Below are 22,765 nucleotides of genomic sequence, written 5' to 3' on the forward strand. Positions count from 1 at the left end.
TAGACCCTATGCTATGGATATTTCATTACTTTCATTTGTATTCAGCCCCCCTGAGTCAATACTATGTAGGACCACCTTTTGGTACAATTACTGCTGCAAGTCTTTTGGGGTATGTCTCTACCAGCTTTCCACATCTGGAGGCTGAATTTTTTTGCTCAGTCTATGCAATCTAGCTCCATCTTAGTGAGATTGGATGCAGAGCGTCTGTGATCAGCAATTCTCAAGTCTTGTCACAGGTTTTCAGTGGGATTTAGGTCTGGACTCTGACTGGACCATTCTCACACATGAATATTCTTTGATCTTGACCTTTTCATTGTAGCCCTGGCAGTATGTTTAGGGTCACTGTTTACCTGGAATGTGAATCTTTGCCCCAGTCTCAAGTCTTTTGCAGGCTCTATAACATGGTTTCCTCCATAATAGCTTGTTATTAAACTCCATCCATCTTCGCATCAACTCTGGGCAGCTTACTTGTCCCTGCTGAAGAAAATCAAACTCACAGCATGATGCTGCCACCACCATGTTTGATGGTGGAGATGGTGTTTTCAGAGTGATGTGCAGTGCTCATTTTCTGCCACACAGAGTTTTGCATTTAGCCCAGAAAGTTCTACTTTGGTGTTATCTGACCAGGGCAACCTCTTCAACATGCTATCTGTGTCCTCTACTTGACTTCTTGTAAACTGAACTTCTTATGGCTTGTTTTAAAAAAGGCTTTCTTTTTGCCATTCTTCCATAAAGGCCAGAATCGGTGAGTGTATGACTAATAATTGTCCTGTGGATAGACTCTCCCACCTGGATCTCTGCAGGTCATCAAGGCTGCTTCTCTAATTAGTGCTCTCCTTGCTTAGGATATCAGTTTAGGTGGACGGCCATGTCTTTGTAGGTTTGAAGTTGTGTCATGCTCCTTCCTTTTTTGGATGATGGATTGAACAGTGCTTCATGAGATGTTCAGAGATTGTTTGTTTGTTTTTTTTACAACCAAACGTTACTTTACTCTTCTACACAACTTTATCTCTGACCTGTCCGGTGCATTCCTTGTTTTTTCATTATGCTGCTTGATGGCTAATGTTATTAAGCAAACCTCTGAGGTCTTCAGAGAACAGCTGTAGGTATACTGATAATAAATTATACACAGGTGGACTTAATGAATTAATTGTGACTGCTGGAAACAAATGGTCACTCATATTATTTAGGGGTATCAGACTAGGGGGGGGGGGGGGGGGGGGGCGAATACAAACGCATGTCAGTTTTCAGATTTATCAGAAAACCATGCATCATTTCCTTCACACTTTGCAAATACATTCTATTTTGTTTATCACATAAGATCCCAATAGCATACATTTAAGATTGTGGGAAAAATGTAAAAAAAATGTTCACAGCATGAATACTTTTTCAAAGTTCTGTGTGTGTTTGTGTATGTCTGTGTGTGTATATAGGCCAGACAAAATTGTTGGTACCTTTCCAAAATTGTGTGTAAACAACATTGTTTCAAACATGTGTTACTTGCTCAAACTCACATGTGGCAAGTAACAGGTGTGGGCAATATGACAATCATACCTGAAACTGGATTAAAAGGGGGAGAAGTTTGCATAATCTTTGCATTGTGTGTCTGTGTGTGCCACACTAAATATAGAGAATTGAAAGTGGAGAAGAGAACTTTTTGAGGACTTGAGAACCAAAATTCTTAAACAGTATCAACAATCTCAAGGTTGCAAGTCCATCGTCAGAGATCTTGATGTTCCTTTGTCCACGGTGCGCAACATAGTCAAGAAGTTTATAACTCATGGCACTGTAGCTAATCTCTCTGGACATGGTCAGCAAAGAAAAATTGATGAAAAGTTGCAACACAGAATAGCCCTGATGGTGTATAAGCTGCCCCCATCAAGTTCCAAAGAAATTCATGTCCTGCAGGCTCAGGATGCATCAGTGTCAGCTCGAACTATCTGTCATCATTTGCATAAAATCGTATTCTGTGGCAGGAGACCCAGGAGGACCCACTGCTGTCACAGAGACATAAAAAAGCTAGACTGCAGTCTGCCAAAATTAGACCAAGATAGAATTTTTTGGCAAAGCACATCATTCTACAGTTTACCAAAAATAGAATGAAGCCTATAAAGTAAAGGACACAGTACCTACAGTCAAATATGGTGGAGGTTCAACTTTGTTTTAGGGTTGTTTTTCTGCCTCTGAGTGCCTTGACTGTTTACAAGGCATCATAAAATCTGAAGATTACCAAAGGATTTTGAGTCGAAACGCAGTGCCCAATGTCAGAGTGCTGGGATTGCGTCCTGACAGTCGTCCAGCAGGGCAGTGACTTCAAACACATTTCAAGAAGCACCCAGAAATGGATGGAAACAAAGCTCTGGAGAGTTCTGAAGTGGCCAGTAATGAGTCTGGATCTAAATCACATTGAATACCTGTATAGAGATCTTAAAATTGCTGTTGGGAGAAGGCGCTCTTCAAATATGAGAGACCTGGAGCAGTTTGTAAGGTAATAGTGGTCCAAAATTGCAGTTGTGAGATGTAAGAAGCTTCTTGATGGTTATTGGAAGCAATTGATTTCAGTTATTTATTCCAAAAGGTGTGCAACCAAATATTAAGTTGAGGGTGCCAATCATTTTGTCAGGCCTATTTTGGGGATTATGTGTGAAATTGTGTCCAATTTGCCTTTTTTCCCTCTTTTTTTTGTATTGTTCCAACATACAAAGGGAATAAACGTGTGTGTATAAGAAAACATGTAATTGCAATAATTTTCTGGGAGAAATACTTCATGTTCTGGAACATTTTCAAGGGTGCCAATGCGTTTGTCCACAAGTGTATATGTTAAATATATACGGTAAATATAAAATAAATATATGTATAAAAATAAAATATACATATGCCAATGGTGTTTAAGGTAGCCCCTGTTAGTTTGACCTCATTACTACACTTCAACTGTAACTTACTATTACTTTACAATTACACTTTCCATCATGCATGCATTAGTGTTTTGGCCCATGTAACTTTCAGGTTTCTTTTTTCCTTTTAATAGAAAACTTTGGATGGATGGCGTGAAATGTTAATTGATATTGATCCAGAGATCCCAAATAAATTAAGATTTGTTCTTGGCTCTAGCAATTCTCTGCTTACAAAAACATTTATTCAGGTTGGTATTTGTATCTTAATTTAAAAAAAAAGATTAATGTTGAGCATTGTTTCAGGTATGGCTCCCTGTATTGTGGCACAACAAGTGATTTCTGTCATTGGGCACCTAATACTCAGGAATGTCCAGTACGCTGTAGAATGTGAAAGTGCTAGCAAAGTTGCTTTACTGTTGGAACCCTACACTGAAAAGCCTAAATATGCAAAAGTCCAGTACTCTGGTATAAGGTGACCACAATGTCTATGCCAGTCTTAAGAATATTGTTCTTCCAGCTCAAGATGATAAACTACAAATCTGACAAAATACAAAGTTCAATTAATACTAGTACTTTCATGGTCATAAAATATTTAATCAAACACATCCATTATTATATGATCACATAATTATGTAAGTTCTAGGGTTGCAGCAGATATTTCACTACAGAACTACCTATTTAGATTGTGAGCCCCATTGATGATAATGTCTGTAAAGCACTGCGGAATAGGATGGTGTTATATAAAAAAACATAAATAATTGTTCTAAAAAACTAAACTGCAGGAAAATGATGCTTACAGATGCTCATACCATTGGATCCTGTTCTCAGTGACCTGTAAATATTGTAATAATTTTTAATAGCATAGAAAAGTGTCCTGTGTCCTGACATTTTAGTACGAACGCTGACGTGTTGGTATTTTACCATTCAAAATTACACCGTTATCGGGATAAGTCTGCAACATTGTCAGTGTAGAAGTCGTATTGTAACCAGTGCCATAATACAAGGATCCTATGCTGCGTCATTAGGCTCAGATGGTTCCTGAACAAACTCTGCCTAGTAAATATGTATCAGTGTTCTAATCTCTCCAGTTGTGTATTTTTAATAATTAATATCTTTTAATTCTAGGCTGATGAAAAGAGGGATCATATAGAGTTATCTCCTAATGCAGCGGTTATTATTCAGAAGCTTGCAAGTCAAATTAATAGATTTGGAGGAGCAGCTCTCATAGCTGATTATGGACATTCAGGAGACAAGACAGACACATTTCGGGTAAGTTATTAAAGGGTGTCTACACTTTTTTTTTGTAAAACATGACATTGCATGAAACACCCTACAGGTCTAGAGACCCCCATCTATCTTCAAAAACACATGTCACGAGTGCTGCTTAGCAAGCAAGCTTCTGCATGACTTATAGGAGCTCTCTGCATGAGTGCACGCAAAGAGTGGAGTGCGATCTTATTGGACTACTACTCCTGCGTGAGTGCATACATACAGTAGAGCAGTGTACGGGCTTATTGGACCACTACTCCTGCATGAGGGCATACACAGATCAGTGTGTGATCTTGTATAGGAACGCTCTGCTCCTGCATGGATGCATCTATAGAGTGGTGTACAGGCTTATACTAGCGCTCTGCTCCTGCATGGATGCATCTATAGAGTGGTGTACAGGCTTATACTAGCGCTCTGCTCCTGCATGGATGCATCTATAGAGTGGTGTACAGGCTTATACTAGCGCTCTGCTCCTGCATGGATGCATATATAGAGTGGTGTACAGGCTTATACTAGCGCTCTGCTCCTGCATGGATGCATATATAGAGTGGTGTACAGGCTTATACTAGCGCTCTGCTCCTGCATGAATGCATATATAGAGTGGTGTACAGGCTTATACTAGCGCTCTGCTCCTGCATGAATGCATATATAGAGTGGTGTACAGGCTTATACTAGCGCTCTGCTCCTGCATGGATGCATATATAGAGTGGTGTACAGGCTTATACTAGCGCTCTGCTCCTGCATGGATGCATATATAGAGTGGTGTACAGGCTTATACTAGCGCTCTGCTCCTGCATGAATGCATATATAGAGTGGTGTAGAGGCTTATACTAGCGCTCTGCTCCTGCATGGATGCATATATAGAGTGGTGTACAGGCTTATACTAGCGCTCTGCTCCTGCATGAATGCATATATAGAGTGGTGTACAGACTTATACTAGCGCTCTGCTCCTGCATGAATGCATATATAGAGTGGTGTACAGGCTTATACTAGCGCTCTGCTCCTGCATGAATGCATATATAGAGTGGTGTACAGGCTTATACTAGCGCTCTGCTCCTGCATGAATGCATATATACACTGTGTTCCAAATTATTATGCACAAAGAGTTTAGGAGTGATAAGGTTAGAATTTTTTTGTTTGTCATTTAAACTCATTGATGGTGATGTGTGTCAGGGCTCTTTATATCACTGAAAGCAATTGCAGATACCTGTGCAAATTAGTTTGGCAGGTGTGTCCAAATAAAAGCAAGACTACTTAAGAAGGCTGTTCCACATTATTAAGCAGCCTACATTTTTGGCCAAAATGGGAAAGAAAAAGGATGTGTCGGCTGCTGAGAAGCAACAAATTGTGGAGTATTTAGGTCAAGGCATGACTACAATCAACATTGCCAAGACACTTCATCGTGATCATCGCACAATCAAGAAGTATGTAGCTGATTCCCAGCACACACGTGTGCGTGCTGATAGGGAAAAATTGAGGACCCTTTCCAACAAGCAATTGTGTAAGGTTAAAAGAGCAGCTGCAAAAATGCCTGGTCATAGCAGCAGACAAGTTTTTGAAGCTGCTGGTGCCTCCAACGTCCCCAGAACAACAAGATGCCGGGTCCTTCAGAGGTGCGTAAGCCATCCTGTTGACCACCTCTATCCACTGCACACAAGCAGAAACAGCTCCAGTGGGCCAAACGATACATGAAGACTGACTTCCAAACTGTTTTGTTCACTGATGAGTGCCGTGCAACGCTCGATGGTCCAGATGGATGGAGTGGAGGATGGCTGGTTGATGGACACCCCATGAAAACACGGCTAAGGTGCAAACAAGGAGGAGGTGGAGTAATGTTCTGGGCTGGAATCATGGGGAGAGAGATTGTCGGCCCCTTTATGATCCCTGAAGGGGTAAAGATGAACTCCATAATCTATGTGGAGTTTCTAAAAACACTTCCCGCCATGGTTCAAGAGGAAGAACCGTGCTTTCCGCAGCAAGATCATTTTCATGCATAATAATGCACCGTCTCATGCTGCAAAAAACACATCTGCATCTCTGGCTGCTATGAGCATAAAAGAGGACAAACTTATGGTGTGGCCACCATCTTCCCCTGACCTCAACCCCATTGAGAACCTCTGGAGCATCATCAAAAGGAGTGTCTATGATGGCGGGAGGCAGTTCACATCTAAGCAACAGCTCTGGGAGGGTATTATGTCCACATGCAAAACAATTGAAGCCGAAACCATCCAAAAACTGACAAATTCAATGGACGAGAGAGTTCAGAAGCTTCTTTCGAACAAGGGTCCTATGTGCAAATGTAACATCACCTAGAATAAAGTTTTCAATTGAAAACTGTTTGATTTCATTTTGTAATAAGCTGATAATGCTTATAACTTCACAATTGACCATTTTTTTGTTCAAAATAAAATAAAAAAGGTTGAAAACTCTGCTGTGCATAATAATTTGGAACATGCATTTTGAGTGTTCATTTTTTTTTAAAGATACTGTTTTCATAGGCAGTTTGTTCCAAAACATTGCGATTATACTAGAATAGTAGATGACTGGAAAATAACAATGACTGCAATTCAGATAGGTAATTTAGAGAAAATATGAGGAAATATTATTTGCATAATAATTTGGAACACAGTATAGAGTGGTGTACAGGCTTATACTAGCGCTCTGCTCCTACATGAATGCATATATAGAGTGGTGTACAGGCTTATACTAGCGCTCTGCTCCTGCATGGATGCATATATAGAGTGGTGTACAGGCTTATACTAGCGCTCTGCTCCTGCATGGATGCATATATAGAGCGGTGTACAGGCTTATACTAGCGCTCTGCTCCTGCATGGATGCATATATAGAGTGGTGTACAGGCTTATACTAGCGCTCTGCTCCTACATGAATGCATATATAGAGTGGTGTACAGGCTTATACTAGCGCTCTGCTCCTGCATGGATGCATATATAGAGTGGTGTACAGGCTTATACTAGCGCTCTGCTCCTGCATGGATGCATATATAGAGCGGTGTACAGGCTTATACTAGCGCTCTGCTCCTGCATGGATGCATATATAGAGCGGTGTACAGGCTTATACTAGCGCTCTGCTCCTGCATGAATGCATATATAGAGCGGTGTACAGGCTTATACTAGCGCTCTGCTCCTGCATGGATGCATATATAGAGTGGTGTACAGGCTTATACTAGCGCTCTGCTCCTACATGAATGCATATATAGAGTGGTGTACAGGCTTATACTAGCGCTCTGCTCCTACATGAATGCATATATAGAGTGGTGTACAGGCTTATACTAGCGCTCTGCTCCTGCATGGATGCATATATAGAGCGGTGTACAGGCTTATACTAGCGCTCTGCTCCTGCATGGATGCATATATAGAGTGGTGTACAGGCTTATACTAGCGCTCTGCTCCTGCATGGATGCATATATAGAGTGGTGTACAGGCTTATACTAGCGCTCTGCTCCTGCATGGATGCATATATAAAGTGGTGTACAGGCTTATACTAGCGCTCTGCTCCTGCATGGATGCATATATAGAGGGGTGTACAGGCTTATACTAGCGCTCTGCTCCTGCATGGATGCATATATAGAGCGGTGTACAGGCTTATACTAGCGCTCTGCTCCTGCATGGATGCATATATAGAGTGGTGTACAGGCTTATACTAGCGCTCTGCTCCTGCATGGATGCATATATAGAGTGGTGTACAGGCTTATACTAGCGCTCTGCTCCTGCATGGATGCATATATAGAGCGGTGTACAGGCTTATACTAGCGCTCTGCTCCTGCATGAATGCATATATAGAGTGGTGTACAGGCTTATACTAGCGCTCTGCTCCTGCATGGATGCATATATAGAGCGGTGTACAGGCTTATACTAGCGCTCTGCTCCTGCATGGATGCATATATAGAGTGGTGTACAGGCTTATACTAGCGCTCTGCTCCTGCATGGATGCATATATAGAGCGGTGTACAGGCTTATACTAGCCTTATACTAGCGCTCTGCTCCTGCATGGATGCATATATAGAGTGGTGTACAGGCTTATACTAGCGCTCTGCTCCTGCATGGATGCATATATAGAGCGGTGTACAGGCTTATACTAGCGCTCTGCTCCTGCATGGATGCATATATAGAGCGGTGTACAGGCTTATACTAGCGCTCTGCTCCTGCATGGATGCATATATAGAGCGGTGTACAGGCTTATACTAGCGCTCTGCTCCTGCATGGATGCATATATAGAGCGGTGTACAGGCTTATACTAGCGCTCTGCTCCTGCATGAATGCATATATAGAGCGGTGTACAGGCTTATACTAGCGCTCTGCTCCTGCATGAATGTATATATAGAGCGGTGTACAGGCTTATACTAGCGCTCTGCTCCTGCATGGATGCATATATAGAGTGGTGTACAGGCTTATACTAGCGCTCTGCTCCTGCATGGATGCATATATAGAGTGGTGTACAGGCTTATACTAGCGCTCTGCTCCTGCATGGATGCATCTATAGAGTGGTGTACAGGCTTATACTAGCGCTCTGCTCCTGCATGAATGCATCTATAGAGTGGTGTACAGGCTTATACTAGCACTCTGCTCCTGCATGAATGCATCTATAGAGTGGTGTACAGGCTTATACTAGCGCTCTGCTCCTGCATGGATGCATCTATAGAGTGGTGTACAGGCTTATACTAGCGCTCTGCTCCTGCATGGATGCATCTATAGAGTGGTGTACAGGCTTGTACTAGCGCTCTGCTCCTGCATGGATGCATATATAGAGTGGTGTACAGGCTTATACTAGCGCTCTGCTCCTGCATGGATGCATATATAGAGTGGTGTACAGGCTTATACTAGCGCTCTGCTCCTGCATGGATGCATATATAGAGTGGTGTACAGGCTTATACTAGCGCTCTGCTCCTGCATGGATGCATATATAGAGTGGTGTACAGGCTTATACTAGCGCTCTGCTCCTGCATGGATGCATCTATAGAGTGGTGTACAGGCTTATACTAGCGCTCTGCTCCTGCATGGATGCATATATAGAGTGGTGTACAGGCTTATACTAGCGCTCTGCTCCTGCATGGATGCATATATAGAGTGGTGTACAGGCTTATACTAGCGCTCTGCTCCTGCATGGATGCATATATAGAGTGGTGTACAGGCTTATACTAGCGCTCTGCTCCTGCATGGATGCATATATAGAGTGGTGTACAGGCTTATACTAGCGCTCTGCTCCTGCATGGATGCATATATAGAGTGGTGTACAGGCTTATACTAGCGCTCTGCTCCTGCATGAATGCATATATAGAGTGGTGTACAGACTTATACGACTGCTATGTATAAATACATACATACAGCCATGTGGGGGCTTCTGGGACTCCTGCGTGATTGCATACACAGCAGTGTATGGGCTTATAGGACCGCTGTGCTTCTGCATGACTGCATGCATGGAGCAGTGTGTGGACATATTGGGCTGCTCTTCTCTTGCATGAGTGCATACACAGAGCAATGTACTGCCTTATAGGACCACTCTGCTCGTGCCTGAGTGTATGCATAGAGCAGAGTGCCGGCTTCTAGTACCAATCTGTGCCTTTTTGGGTACACGCACATGGAACCTCTATGAGCCTGTACACCGCTCTGTACATCCCTTCATGCAGGAACAAAATGCTTGTACTTTTTGAGCAGTGTACATGTAACAAGTGTTTTGCGTAATCAGTTGCAGCGTCATGAACTGTGCCCAGATCCATCCACAGGGTGTTTCATGCCTTGTACAACTTAGAAGATTAAAAAAGTTTTGGGACCATTTAATGTTCGATATAATCTTTTCAGAAAATACTAGTGATTGTCTTACCGCTGTCTTTAACATCATGTTCTCCCTCTATCTGAAACTGAACCTGTCAAAAACTGAACTTCTTGTGTTTCCTACTTTTACTAATGTGCCTATGCCCGACATTGCCATTTCCGTGTTTGGTTCCTCAATTACTCCCCAGCAACATGCCCGCTGCCTTGGGGTCATACTTGATTCAGAGCATTCATTCTCCCCCCACATCTGATCACTCGTTCGCTCTTGTTATCTGGACCTCAGAAACATTTCTAGAAATCGACCCTTTCTTACTTTGGACTCTGCAAAAACTCTCACTGTTTCTCTTATTCATTCTCGTCTGGACTATTGTAACTCTCTACTAATCGGCCTCCCTCTTACCAAACTCTCCCCTCTCCAATCTGTCTTGAATGCTGCAGCCAGGATCACATTCCTCACCAACCGTTACACTGATGCCTCTACCTTGTGCCAGTTATTACACTGGTTACCCATCCACTCCAGAATCCAGTGCAAACTTAATACCGTCACCCACAACGCACTCCATGGCTCAGCACCACCCTACATCTCCTCCCTCGTCTCAATCTACCACCCTACCCTGTGCCCTCCGTTCTGCTAATGACCTGACGTTAGCATCCTCAGTAATCAGAACCTCCCACTCACATCTCCACGACTTTTCACATGCTGCGACAATTCTTTGGAATGCACTACCCAGGTTAATATGATTAATCCCCAAACTACACAGTTTTAAGCCTGGCCTAAAAACGCATTTCTTCAGACTTGCCTACCGTCTCAATGCTTTAACCTAACTATCTCTGTGTTGCCTCTGTTTTTACCACAACCAGGTTCCTCGCATCATGTTCTCACATGCTTTATGCAGTTAATAGTCCTCTGTGTCTGTACTGTTACATACTTAGGCTGATATCCGGTTCATGCAGCTTTATATGAACACCCGATTCTTACACTATGGCTGGTCTGAACAACTAAGCAATTGTTACCATCCACCATTGGTGTCTCCCCTTTTCCTCATAGATTGTAAGCTTGCGAGCAGGGACCTCATTCCTCTTAGTATCTGTCTTGATCTATGGGCTTATTGTTATGCTGTAATGTCTATTGTATGTACAAGTTCCCTCTAAAATTTAAAGTGCTGCGGAATATATCGGCGCTATAGAAATAAAATTATTATTATTATATACTTACTTTGTAATGTCTTCGCATCCTGTTCTGTCCAAATGTGTCTGGATCCCATAATTCCAAGCGGCAGAAGTTCACCGACCTCCATATTGGGACACCCAAGTGATGGGCGTCTCAATATGGAAACTGCTTATGGTGCTAGCCTTTTGCGTGGTACCACCAGCGGAACACTGTCGCACTGCAAACACACACACGCGCACACACACACACACACACACACACACACACACACACACACACACACGCACTGTATACGCTGTACGCCGCCTCTTGCACGGTACCACCAGCACAGCACCATCGCGAACACGCCTCCGGGATCATCCGAATGATTCACTGACCGCTGCCATCTTTGTACAGGAGGAGAGCATGCGCAGTTTTAATGTGACCGTTGCTATCTGTCTGAATAAAGATGGCGGTGGTCTGATTTACTGCACCTGCATGGAATTCAGTGGTGGAGAGAGCAGACAAGGGGGAGAGCACATGGTGTACACAGGTCAAAGAAGAGATGACATGAGAGGAAAAGATAGCAGATGGGGGAGAGAGAAAGCGCATGGGGGGGAGAAAAACAGAGCACACGGGGGAGACAGCTCAAATCGGACAGCACATGAGGGGAGAACACAGCACAGGAAGGAGAGAGACAGCAGACAAGGGGGATAGCACATGGGGTAGACAGGTCAAAGAAGAGAGCACAGACGGGAGGTCAGCACATGGGGAAAGAGAGACAGTGGATAGGTGGGTGAGCACATGGGGGGGGGGAATTCTCAACGCTGCAAAGCCTGCCCCCATCGTGACATTACTGCCCTCCCGATGCGATAGCATCAGGCCTCCATCTAGTTTTTATAATAATTGGTGCGTTTTCACAGGATGTTTGGAAGTAACACCATTGCATCTTTTGCATTTGCTGTGATTGTGTCATACACCCTTTACTTCTAAGCCATGATATTAAAGAACTACATTATCATACTGCTTCCTTTTTTTTATTTTTTACTTCCTTTTGATGATGCTTCAGTTGAGAGCCCGAGTGCATTCTGGGATACTGACACGAAGCATCATCAGAGCTGTAGCCCCTGCCCCCTCCCTGAAAGGAAGAGCCATCAGTGACGCTCGTTTCATGGGCTTCGCTGGTCCCAGCACAGCGCTTTCTGCCTGCTCGGGTAACAGTTTACTTTTCTGAAATGCTGATGTAATGGGACAGACACCTTCCAAAAAGTTCAACATTTGTCTCGTCGGTCCACAGAGTATTCTCCCCAAAAATTTGGTGATCATCAAGATGTTTTCTGGCAAAGCTAATACGAGCCTTTATATTCTTATTGCTCAGCAGTAATTTTCGTCTTGGAACTCTGCCATTCAGGCCATTTTTGCCCAGTCTCTTTCTCATGATGGAGACATGAACACTGACCTTAACTGAGGCAAGTGAGGCCTGCAGGCAAGTGAGGCCTGCAGTTCTTTGGATGTTGTTGTGGTTTTTTTTTTGTGACCTCTTGGATGAGTCGTCACTGCACTCTTGGGGTAATTTTGGTCAGCCAGCCAGTAATGTGAAGGTTCACCACTGTTCCATGTTTTCACCATTTGTGGATAATGGGTCTCATTGTGGTTTGCTAGAGTCCCAAAGCTTTAGAACTGGCTTTACAATCTTTTTTCCAGACTGATAGATCTCAATTACTTTGTTTTCAATTTGTTCCAGCATTTATTTGGATCTCAACATGATGTCTAGCTTTTGAGGATCTTTTAGTCTGCTTCACTTTGTCAGACAGGTCCCATTTAAGTGAATTCTTGATTGAGAACTGGTGTGGCTGTATCCAGGCGTGGCTATAGCTAGGGAATTTGAACTCAGCTTCCCAAAGATGTGATAATTCACAGTTAATTTATGGGTTTTTTTTGTTTTGTTTTGTCTTTTGAGGGGGTGGGGGGCAATCACTTTTTCACACATGGCCCTGTAGGTTTGGATTTCTTTTTCCTTTAATAATCAAGACTGCATTTAAAAACTGCATTTTGTGTTTACTTGTTATCTTTGTCTAATATTTCAGTTTGGTTATCTGAAGCATTCAAGTGTGACAAACATGCACAAAATAAGAAATCAGGGAGGGGGCAAACTCTTTTTCACACAACTGTATATTACCCATCTTGGTATATATGTCACTAATCCTGCCTGGGTCCATCCTGGTATATATATCCCCCATCCTGGTACAGTGACATGTAAAAGTTTGGGCACCCATGGTCAAAATTACTGTAATTGTGAACAGTTAAGCAAGTTGAAGATGAAATGATCTTTAAAAGGCCTATAGTTAAAGATGACACATTTCCTTTGTATTTTAGGCAACAAAAAAATAAAATAAAAATTATATATATAGTAATTTTTTTCATTTTACAAATTACAAAAAGGAAAATGGACCAATGCAAACGTTTGAGCACTCTTGAAGATTTGTGTGCTCAGATAACTTTGACCAAGGTTTCAGACCTCAGTTAGCCTGTTAGGCATATGGCTTGTTCACTGTCATCATTAGAAAAGGCCAGGTGATGCACGCTTTATAAAAGCACAGCCTCCTCTAAACTTGTGCCAAAATAACGCAGCCATGGGTTCTTCAAAGTTGCTGCCAAGCACTCTGAAAATGAAAAATGGTGGAGGCCCACAAAGCAGGAGAAAGCTTTAAAGGGCACCTGTCACCCCGTTTTTTCAGTATGGGATAAAAATACTGTTAAATAGGGCCTGAGCTGTGCATTACAACAGTGTATTTTGTGGATCCCGATTCCCCACCTATGCTGCCAAAATACGTTACCAAAGTAGCCGTTTTCGCCTGTCAATCAGGCTGGTCTGGTCAAAAGGGCGTGGTGTCTTCCCCCAGATCTTGCTTAGTTTTCCGTTGGTGGCGTAGTGGTTTGCGCATGCCCAAGGTCCCGAATCCACTGCACAGGGGAGTTAAAAGAGCGAGATGTGCACTATTTCATTGGTGATCGGTGGGGGCGGCCATCTTCCTTTGGCCGCGCGTGCGCAGAAGCGGCGCTCTGCTGGCCGCGGCTTCAGGAAAATGGCAGCGGGATGCCGCGCGTGCGCAGATGGAGATCGCGGCGGCCATTTTCCTGAAGCAGAGTTCGCATCTTGGCTTCAGGAAAATGGCCGCCGCGATCTCCATCTGCGCACGCGCGGCATCCCGCGGCCATTTTCCTGAAGCCGCGGCTAGCAGAGCGCCGCTTCTGCGCACGCGCGGCCAAAGGAAGATGGCCGCCCCCACCGATCACCAATGAAATAGTGCACATCTCGCTCTTTTAACTCCCCTGTGCAGTGGATTCGGGACCTTGGGCATGCGCAAACCACTACGCCACCAACGGAAAACTAAGCAAGATCTGGGGGAAGACACCACGCCCTTTTGACCAGACCAGCCTGATTGACAGGCAAAAACGGCTACTTTGGTAACGTATTTTGGCAGCATAGGTGGGGAATCGGGGTCCACAAAATATACTGTTGTAATGCACAGCTCAGGCCCTATTTAACAGTATTTTTATCTCATACTGAAAAAACGGGGTGACAGGTGCCCTTTAAGAATATAGCAAAGCGTTTTCAAGTTACCCTTTCTTCAGTTTGAAATATAATTAAGAGATGGCAATTAACAGGAACAGTGGAGGTCAAGATAAGGTCTGGAAGACAAAGCAAAATGTCAGTGATAGCTGCTCATAGCATTGCTAGAGAGGCAAATCAGAACCACCGCCTGACTGCAAAAGACCTTCAGAAAGATTTAGCAGACTCTGGATTTGTGGTACATTGTGTTCAGAGACACTTGTACAAATATGGCCTTCAGCAGCAGAGATTAAACGAGCTCTCCAGAGGGACAGTGAGTGTGCAGAGCACTGCACACCCGACTAAGCATAAGACCACGTGCGTGCAGAGAAGCGTGGGCCGGTTACAGGACATTGAAGTGCGGTTCCCTTTGCTGGCTAGCATGCATCATGTCACGGTCGGCGCAGAGGCTTCTGGATCTTTTCCTGCTTTGATTGCATGGACTTATGGAATGGGGGCTCAGCCGGTAAAACCGGAGACTGCCCGCTGCCGCCAGAAGATGGATCGCTAACCTTGGACCCCATCAGAGGACCCTACAGCGGCCACTGCCAGTACTACAACCATGACAGAATCATCTGCGGTGGAGGATCATAAGGACACGATACGTTTGATAATTAGACTGCTGTCATCTGGCATTTGCTTTTTTTTTTCAAATTTAACTGTTTATCTCCCTGCGAGGAGTTTACTCCTTTTTGTTAATTAAATTGTTATATTGTTAACCCCTGCTCTCTCTCTCTTGCGTCACTGCATCCCGCAACCTGCTTACAGGGACATCAACACGTTTCAGGTGACTATGCAACCTTAATCAAGATGAGCAGGGCCGGCGCTAGGGTCAGGCAGACCAGGTAGCTGCCTAGGGCCCCCAATCCTCCAGGGGCCCCCAGCCAGTTGCCGCTATGTGGCTTGTAAGAGGGGCCCGGCGCCAACCCCACGCTTCACGCATGCAACTAATCGTCATCATAGATGCAGATACAGGTGAAAGCAGTGTGGAGGAGAGCGTGTCAGATGATGCTCCCCCTCTGCTTGTGACTCAGCGGGAGCATGATGTGTTGACTTCATCGTGCGCCACGCTGTGCCAGCAGTGGAGCTGATGAGAAGCGTTCCAGAAGCCAGAGCAGCGGGGGAACAGCGAGAGGTAAGTATTGTGTGTGTATTATTGTGTGTCTGTATGTTTATGCATTATACTGTGTGTGTGTGTGTGTGTGTGTGTGTGTGTGTGTGTGTATATGCATTATAGTGTCGGGGGGCTGCATTATACTGTGAGGGGGCTGCACTATACTGTGTGTGTATGCATTATAGTGTGTGTGACTGCATTATACTATGAGTGGGGGGTTGTATTATACTGTGCCGGGGAACTGTGTTATACTGTGTGTGTGTGAGGGAGGCTGCATTATAATGTGTGTGTGTGCAGCATTATACTCTGAGGGGGCTGCATTATACTGTGTGTGTGGGGGCTTCACTATTCTGTGTGTGGCTGCATTATACTGTGTGTGTGTGTCTGCATTATACTCTGTGTTTGGCTGCATTTTAGTCTGAAGGGGCTGCATTATACTGTGTGGTGGGATTGTACTATACTGTGTGTTTGGGGGGGAGCTGAATTATACTGTGTGTGTGTGCGACCTGCATTATACTATGTGTGGGGGCGGCATTATACTCTAAGAGGGGCTACATTATACTGTGTGTGTGGGGCTGCAGTATACTCTGAGGGTAGCTGCAGTATACTCTGATGGGGGCTGCATTATACACTATCAAGGACCATGGGGAGTGCATTATACTATATGTACTATATTGGGACCTGCATTATACTGTATCAAGGACTATCTATCCCTGTCATTCTTTCTCAGCTGGTGTAAAGAAACTTGGGAAAAAGCGTCGAACGACTTCAATATTGGCGATCACACTCGTTTAGTGGTCTGAACTCAGCGCATGTTAATGCAACCAAAATGTTTGTGTGATATGTGACCATTTGGGGCCCCACTTTAAACTTTTTCCCAGGGCCCCACTTTGTCTAAAACCGGCCCTAATGATGAGCCATCATCATGATTAATGTGCGTAATCACGTGAAACGCGTCGATGTCCCATGTCATGTAAGCTGTACTGCTGACTTTGTTGTCTTCCGAACATTTTGTGAATAAAATGTATCCACAGTCAGTTAAGCTTGGATCCTTGTGTTTTGTGATTGCTTGTGATGCAGCGACTTCCAAGCTCCAAAAGCCTTCAGGATGTCTTCAACAGTGAGCTGGATTTAGTTTCAACATGTTTTATTTTTCAAGAAAAACCGAGAAAGTTTCACAACAAAGTCCCACGCAGGGGAATATACATAAATGTAGTCAAATTCTACATTAACCTTGATAGTATTAAACAATACAATTAAACACGTAGACAAGAACAAGTGGTTGAGAAAGACAAGGGGAAGGGGGGGGGTAAGAGATCCATTACTGCATCAGAGTACCGTCAATGGTGAGGCATAAGGGGCGAGTCCAAGGAAGTCTATCAAACACTAAATTGGCCTCATAGTGATAGTGATAAGACTTGGTCAAGATTACTGCTAGAGTTCCTTTCGATCCACGGCTTCCATATTTGATAGTAGGGCTCCCATGAGTCATCTCTTGTAGCTTGTATTCGTTCATATAGCATGATAGTGTTCATCTTGTCAATTACTGAAGAAAGAGATAGGGTAGTTGTTTTCCATTTCGCTGCAATGTGTAGCTTAGTGGCAAGAAACAGCTGATTAACTAAATTATGAAGTTTGCTGGAGAAGCCCGGGTATCTGGCCCCCAGTATGAACACCGTTGCTTCTAATTGAATCGCCCCACCATGTAGCCCCTCGACAATAGATTTAATCCTTAACCAAAGGGCGGATACAATCCCACCACGTGTGCCTCAAATCTCCCAGGGCTCCACACTCCCTGAAACACCGATCTGATAAATTTGGGTAGATGGCATGTAATTTGCTCGGGACCAAATATGTCCTATGTAGGAGCTTAATGGATGTCTCAACTAAAGAGGTTTGGAGACTACCCTTAGAGAGAGAGCTGCAACATTTTTGCCACTCTATTGGGGACATTATCATATTAAAGTCTCTTTCCCATTGAATCATATACTTGAGTTTTATATCCTCAGATATTGCATTCAGGGTTGAGTATATTAATGAGATAGCTCCCCTGCCCAGCGGGTCGTTCAAACATATTTGCTCGTAACTCGATGGGCGGTGGGTGACTCCATGTCCTAGGATTTGTTCGGTAAAGTGAAAGATTTGGATAATACGCAATATTTCAGAGTTAGGTGGGGAGTATTTGTGGATGAACTCTTGTTTGGTGAGTAGAATGTTAAATGGCGAGGTAAGATGTTTAAGGGTAATTAAACCCCCAGATACCCACCAATGGAAGGGACGAGGCTCCAACCCTGGTGGAAAAGCTGGATTATGAAAAATATGCGTCATTAAGGAAGTTTTGGATTGTAGGGAATGTTTGAATCTTTCCTTCCTCCATAACATCAGGGAATGTGCTGTGAATGGAGCTGATGTATAGATCCCTTTCGGAAGTCTTTGTAACGAACACATGAGGCCAGGTAGAGTGAATGGAGTCAAGAAGTGAGATTCGAGATTCACCCATCTGGGTGTGCTATGTTTGTCTGCGTTGGCACTTATTAGCTGAGCTAGTTGGGCCGCTCTATAGTACAAAGTGAAGTTGGGTAGAGACATACCTCCTCGTCTTCTACTAATAAACATAGTTTTGAGTCTTATCCTAGGTCTTTTTCCCTGCCATATAAATTTAGAGATCGTGTTATGAATATCTAGTAACGTTTTGGAGGGTAGAGGAATGGGCAAAGAGCGGAAAATATACAGAAATCGTGGTAAGGAAACCATCTTGATGGCATGTAGTCTACCTAACCAGGAAAGAGACATCGATGACCATCTAGTAAGGTCCGACTTGAGATTTCTAATTAAGGGGGCTGTAAGGTTTCTCTTACTGAGAGTGTTGGGGGACACTCACTTGGCCGCGATATTCAAGCACACGGGCACGGGTTTATAAAACAAAGCAGTCCATGCGGTTTATTAAGCGTCATAAACCGGGTTACGCACAGTTCATAACATGGAACACAACAGGTACCAACTGGTGATATTAACTTGCATCTTCAAACACTTCAGTGTACGGCTTTGCCTCACGGACACTAACGTGCTGGGCCTCTCACTTCGCCCAGTTACCAGGGTGTCCGTACGCCGTACACTTCACCAACGTCCCAAGTCACAGACAGCACAAGTGACTCCGGGTTGTCGTCTCTAAACACGCTGGTACTCCCTTAACCAGCTCCCAAGGGAGACCACACAGTTCATAGAACTCACAAGCACTACCGGCCTGTACGGTACCTGACGGGAGCTCCGGCTCCCCTTGCTGACTCCTTGCCAGTCCACACCTCCGGGTAAGCTGCCTTACAGGGATCACCAACTTGCCTGGCCGGCACACACTAGTCAGTCCAGAGCCACTGAAGGATTGTAGCTTCCCCAGTTCCACTGTGCACTGCTCCGGGATCCGGTCCTCCTACTAGGACCTCCCACGCCAGCAGGTGCTTTCCAGGAAGCGTCCTCTCAGGCTTCCAACACAGGAACACACCGAGCCCTCAGGAACTCCCTCAGGGATTTTGCACTTGGACCCTTCAGGTCCAAACACTGGAACCACACAGGAACCTGTGACCCACACTCTGGTCACGTTATGTACCTGTAACCACACCCACAGTAATGGATCACATGGGCTGGTCACGTGATCCTGACATCACTGCAGGTCAATTCTCATGGCCTCAATACAACTCCGTGCACATCCCGGGGAGACCATGCAGCGCCCCCTACCTGTTACAGGGGTTACTGCATCACATATATCACAGGGCGTAGTTCCATTTAAATAGAGTCGACCTATGGGAGGTTAGATTGATGCCGAGATAAGTTAAGTACTGCTCATTTCTGGTAAACTTAAATTGTGCTGTTATGTTGTTTTGTGTTTCCCTGGGGGTGTTAATGAACAAGGCTTCAGATTTGTCAACGTTAATCTTGAGGCCAGAGATCAGTTCAAATTCATGGAGGGCAATGAAAAGGTTTGGGAGTGTAATAGTGGAATTAACTATAGACAAAAGTAGATCATCTGCAAAAAGGCTAGCTTTGTATTGATCACCTCTGATTATAGGTCCATTAATGTTGGGGTTGGCTCTAATAGCTTCCGCCAGGGGCTCCATGGCTAGGGCGAATAGAGCTGGGGATAGCGGACATCCCTGCCTGGTACCACGTTGTATGTTAATAGGGGTAGGCTGGTTTGAGGGTAGTTTCAGATAGGCCGTGGGGTGATCATATAGAAGTTTAAGGCAGGAGATAATACTGCTCGGGAACCCAAACTTAGCAAGGACTTCGAACAAGTATGACCATGACACCGAGTCAAAGGCCTTCTCTATATCGAGCGCTAGCAAGAGTAAGGATTGCTTGGAGTGGTTAGCTAAGTGTATTAAATTAAGGTTCCTCCTAATATTGTCAGGGCCCTGTCTTTTGGGGATGAACCCTACCTGGTCCCGGTGGATTAGAATGGGCAGTATTTTATTTAGTCTAACCGTGATTATGGATGTGAAAATTTTTAAATCTATGTTTAGCAATGAGATAGGTCTATAGTTTTTGGGGTAGAGGTGATCTTTTTTCGGTTTTGGGATTACAGTTACGTGGGCGATGTAAAATTCAGGTGGCATTTGAGCTTCGTTAAGTAGAGCATTACAAATACTCTGTATGTGAGGTATAAGTAAACTGTCAAATTTTTTGTATTATAGTGCCGTAAGCCCATCAGGCCCGGGAGCCTTGTTTTTTTTAAAATTTTTAATTGTTGCTTTTATTTTGTCAGAGTTGATTGGCACTTGGAGATGTGCTATGTCTGAGTCCGGGACTTTAGGTAGTGTCAAATCTTTAAGGAAGCTCTGGATGCGTGGCGAGGAAGGGGGCAGCGGGAGGGAGTATAGGTTTTTATAATATTGCTGAAATGTTTTATATATTATATCTGGGTGGGCAGTAACGCGGCCAGTAGGATCTTTAATGGAGGGGATATTATTCAGAAGCTCTCTACTCCTAAGTTTACGGGCCATCATGTTACTTGGTTTGTTAGCATATTTGTGAAAAGTAGATTTAGTCCATGACAGGGCCCTTTCCGATCTATTTGTTAAAATGGTATTGAGTTGTAATTTAGTTTCACGAATTTTCTTGATTAGATAAAGTGAAGGGAGGTTTTGGTTTGCCTGTTCTAATTTAGAGAGTTTATTTTCTAATTGCAATTATAGTTCAGACCTTTGCTTTTTCCTGTTAGAGGCAATTTTGATCAGGGTCCCTGTTATAAATTTTTTATGTGCCATCCACACTGTTCCCGGGGACACGTCTGTGGTATTGTTAGTTTGGAAATATAGGTTTAGCTCATCCTTTATAGTAGATAAGACCGTTGGGTCCATTAGTAAGGACTCGTTCAATCTCCACCTGAACAGCTTAGAAGTGGTAATATTAAAGTTAAATGCAGAAAGGACGGCGTCATGGTCTGACCAAGATGATACTATATGTCGGGAGTATAGGATCGAGGGGAGCGTTTTGGAGGAGGTGAGGTGTAAATCAATTCTGGAATAGGACTTTTGTGCGGGGGAGAAATTTGTATATCCCCTCTGAGGGCCATTTAGCTCTCGCCAGACATCTGCCAAACAATTTACTTTCAGCATTTGTAAGATTTTTTTTCTGTCTGTTTTTGATATCTGCTCGATTCAGTGAACTGCTGTCAAGTGACGGGCTCAAAGTGAGATTAAAGTCGCCACACCATATAAGGTGATGATATGAGAATAGAGCCAATTTTGATAAGATTAGACGTACGACCCGAGTCTGAGTGGCAGTTGGTAGATAGCTATTAACAATGCATATGTTTAAACCCTGCATGGTTCCCATCAGGATAATGAACCTACCCTCAGGGTCTGAATATGTGTTAGTGGGTTTTAATGGAAGGCTGTTTTTAATTAGAATAGCCACATCCCTCGTTTTGCGGTCCCAGGTTGAAAGGAAAAATTTTGAATAATGTGCATCTAGGAATTTGGGGTGAGAAGAATTGGAGAAATGGGTTTCCTGAAGGCAGATCACATCTGGGTTGTGCTTCCGATAATCGAGGAAGGCCTTTTTACGTTTTAGAGGCGAGTTGAAGCCTCGCACGTTATGGGAGAGCACTCTACACATGTTTAATTAAATAGACACTTCTAATAAGAGGCAAACCATCGCCCTCTACCCGACCTCGACCCACAAAATCACCATCACAGCAATAATCTCTATGTGGAAACGAAAGGAAAGAGACAAACAGGGGAAAGACGTTGATACAAAACACAACATAAGTTTTCCAAAGGGCATTGAGCCCACAAGATACGGCGATCTGGGATCCCATATTAAGAAGGACACCAAATTTCGCCGAGGTTGGGCAGCATGTTTCAACCCCGAGAACCCCAACCCTTGAATCATATAAGGTTGACTTTATAATAGGGGGAAGGAAGGAGGGAGGGGGAGAGATAAAGAGAAGAGAAAGGAAAGAGAGAGAGAAGGAGGGAAGGGAAAAAAAAAAAAAGAGGGGGGGGTAAGTGGGGGGGGGGTATAGTGAAGAAGGGGGGATAGGGGGATGGGTGCTTAATAAAGTAAAGAAAAGTAGTTCAACTGTAAATAGACCGAACGTTAACTGCTAGGTAGATGACCTAGTTTCAGAGCAGGGCAGAACCGATAACTGGTCCCACAACAAAACCCAAAGTCATACAAAACATTTTGTGGAGGCCAAATCCTGGGTTATACGAGTCAAGTGACCCGGGTGTTTTGGCTTCTTGTTCTGGGAAGGTTCTTTCATTCCCTTACAGGCCTAGGTTTTCTCTGTGGGAGCGAGGAGGCCTCTGAAGATAGTGAGATACCAGCCTTAATTAGGGCCTGAGTTCCTTCTTCTAGGGATCGGCAGGTATAGAGTTGGGATTTGAATGTGAAAATAAGAGCAAACGGGAAGCCCCACCTGTATTTGACCTGGGC

At 44.0% G+C, this 22,765-nt stretch overlaps 1 protein-coding gene across 1 annotated transcript in view; it reads left to right on the forward strand.

Annotated features, from left to right (window-relative positions):
- The window catches only part of NDUFAF7 (NADH:ubiquinone oxidoreductase complex assembly factor 7), a 74,482-nt gene that overhangs the window by 46,002 nt on the left and 5,715 nt on the right, over positions 1-22,765 (forward strand). The window contains exons 7-8 of the mRNA XM_077289119.1: positions 3,029-3,142; positions 4,020-4,163. Coding sequence (XP_077145234.1) covers positions 3,029-3,142; positions 4,020-4,163 — 258 coding nt within the window. The remainder of the gene's footprint in view (positions 1-3,028; positions 3,143-4,019; positions 4,164-22,765) is intronic.

The sequence above is a fragment of the Ranitomeya variabilis genome, chromosome 2 (genome assembly GCF_051348905.1).
Source record: "Ranitomeya variabilis isolate aRanVar5 chromosome 2, aRanVar5.hap1, whole genome shotgun sequence".
In the NCBI taxonomy this organism is placed as follows: Eukaryota; Metazoa; Chordata; class Amphibia; order Anura; family Dendrobatidae; genus Ranitomeya; species Ranitomeya variabilis.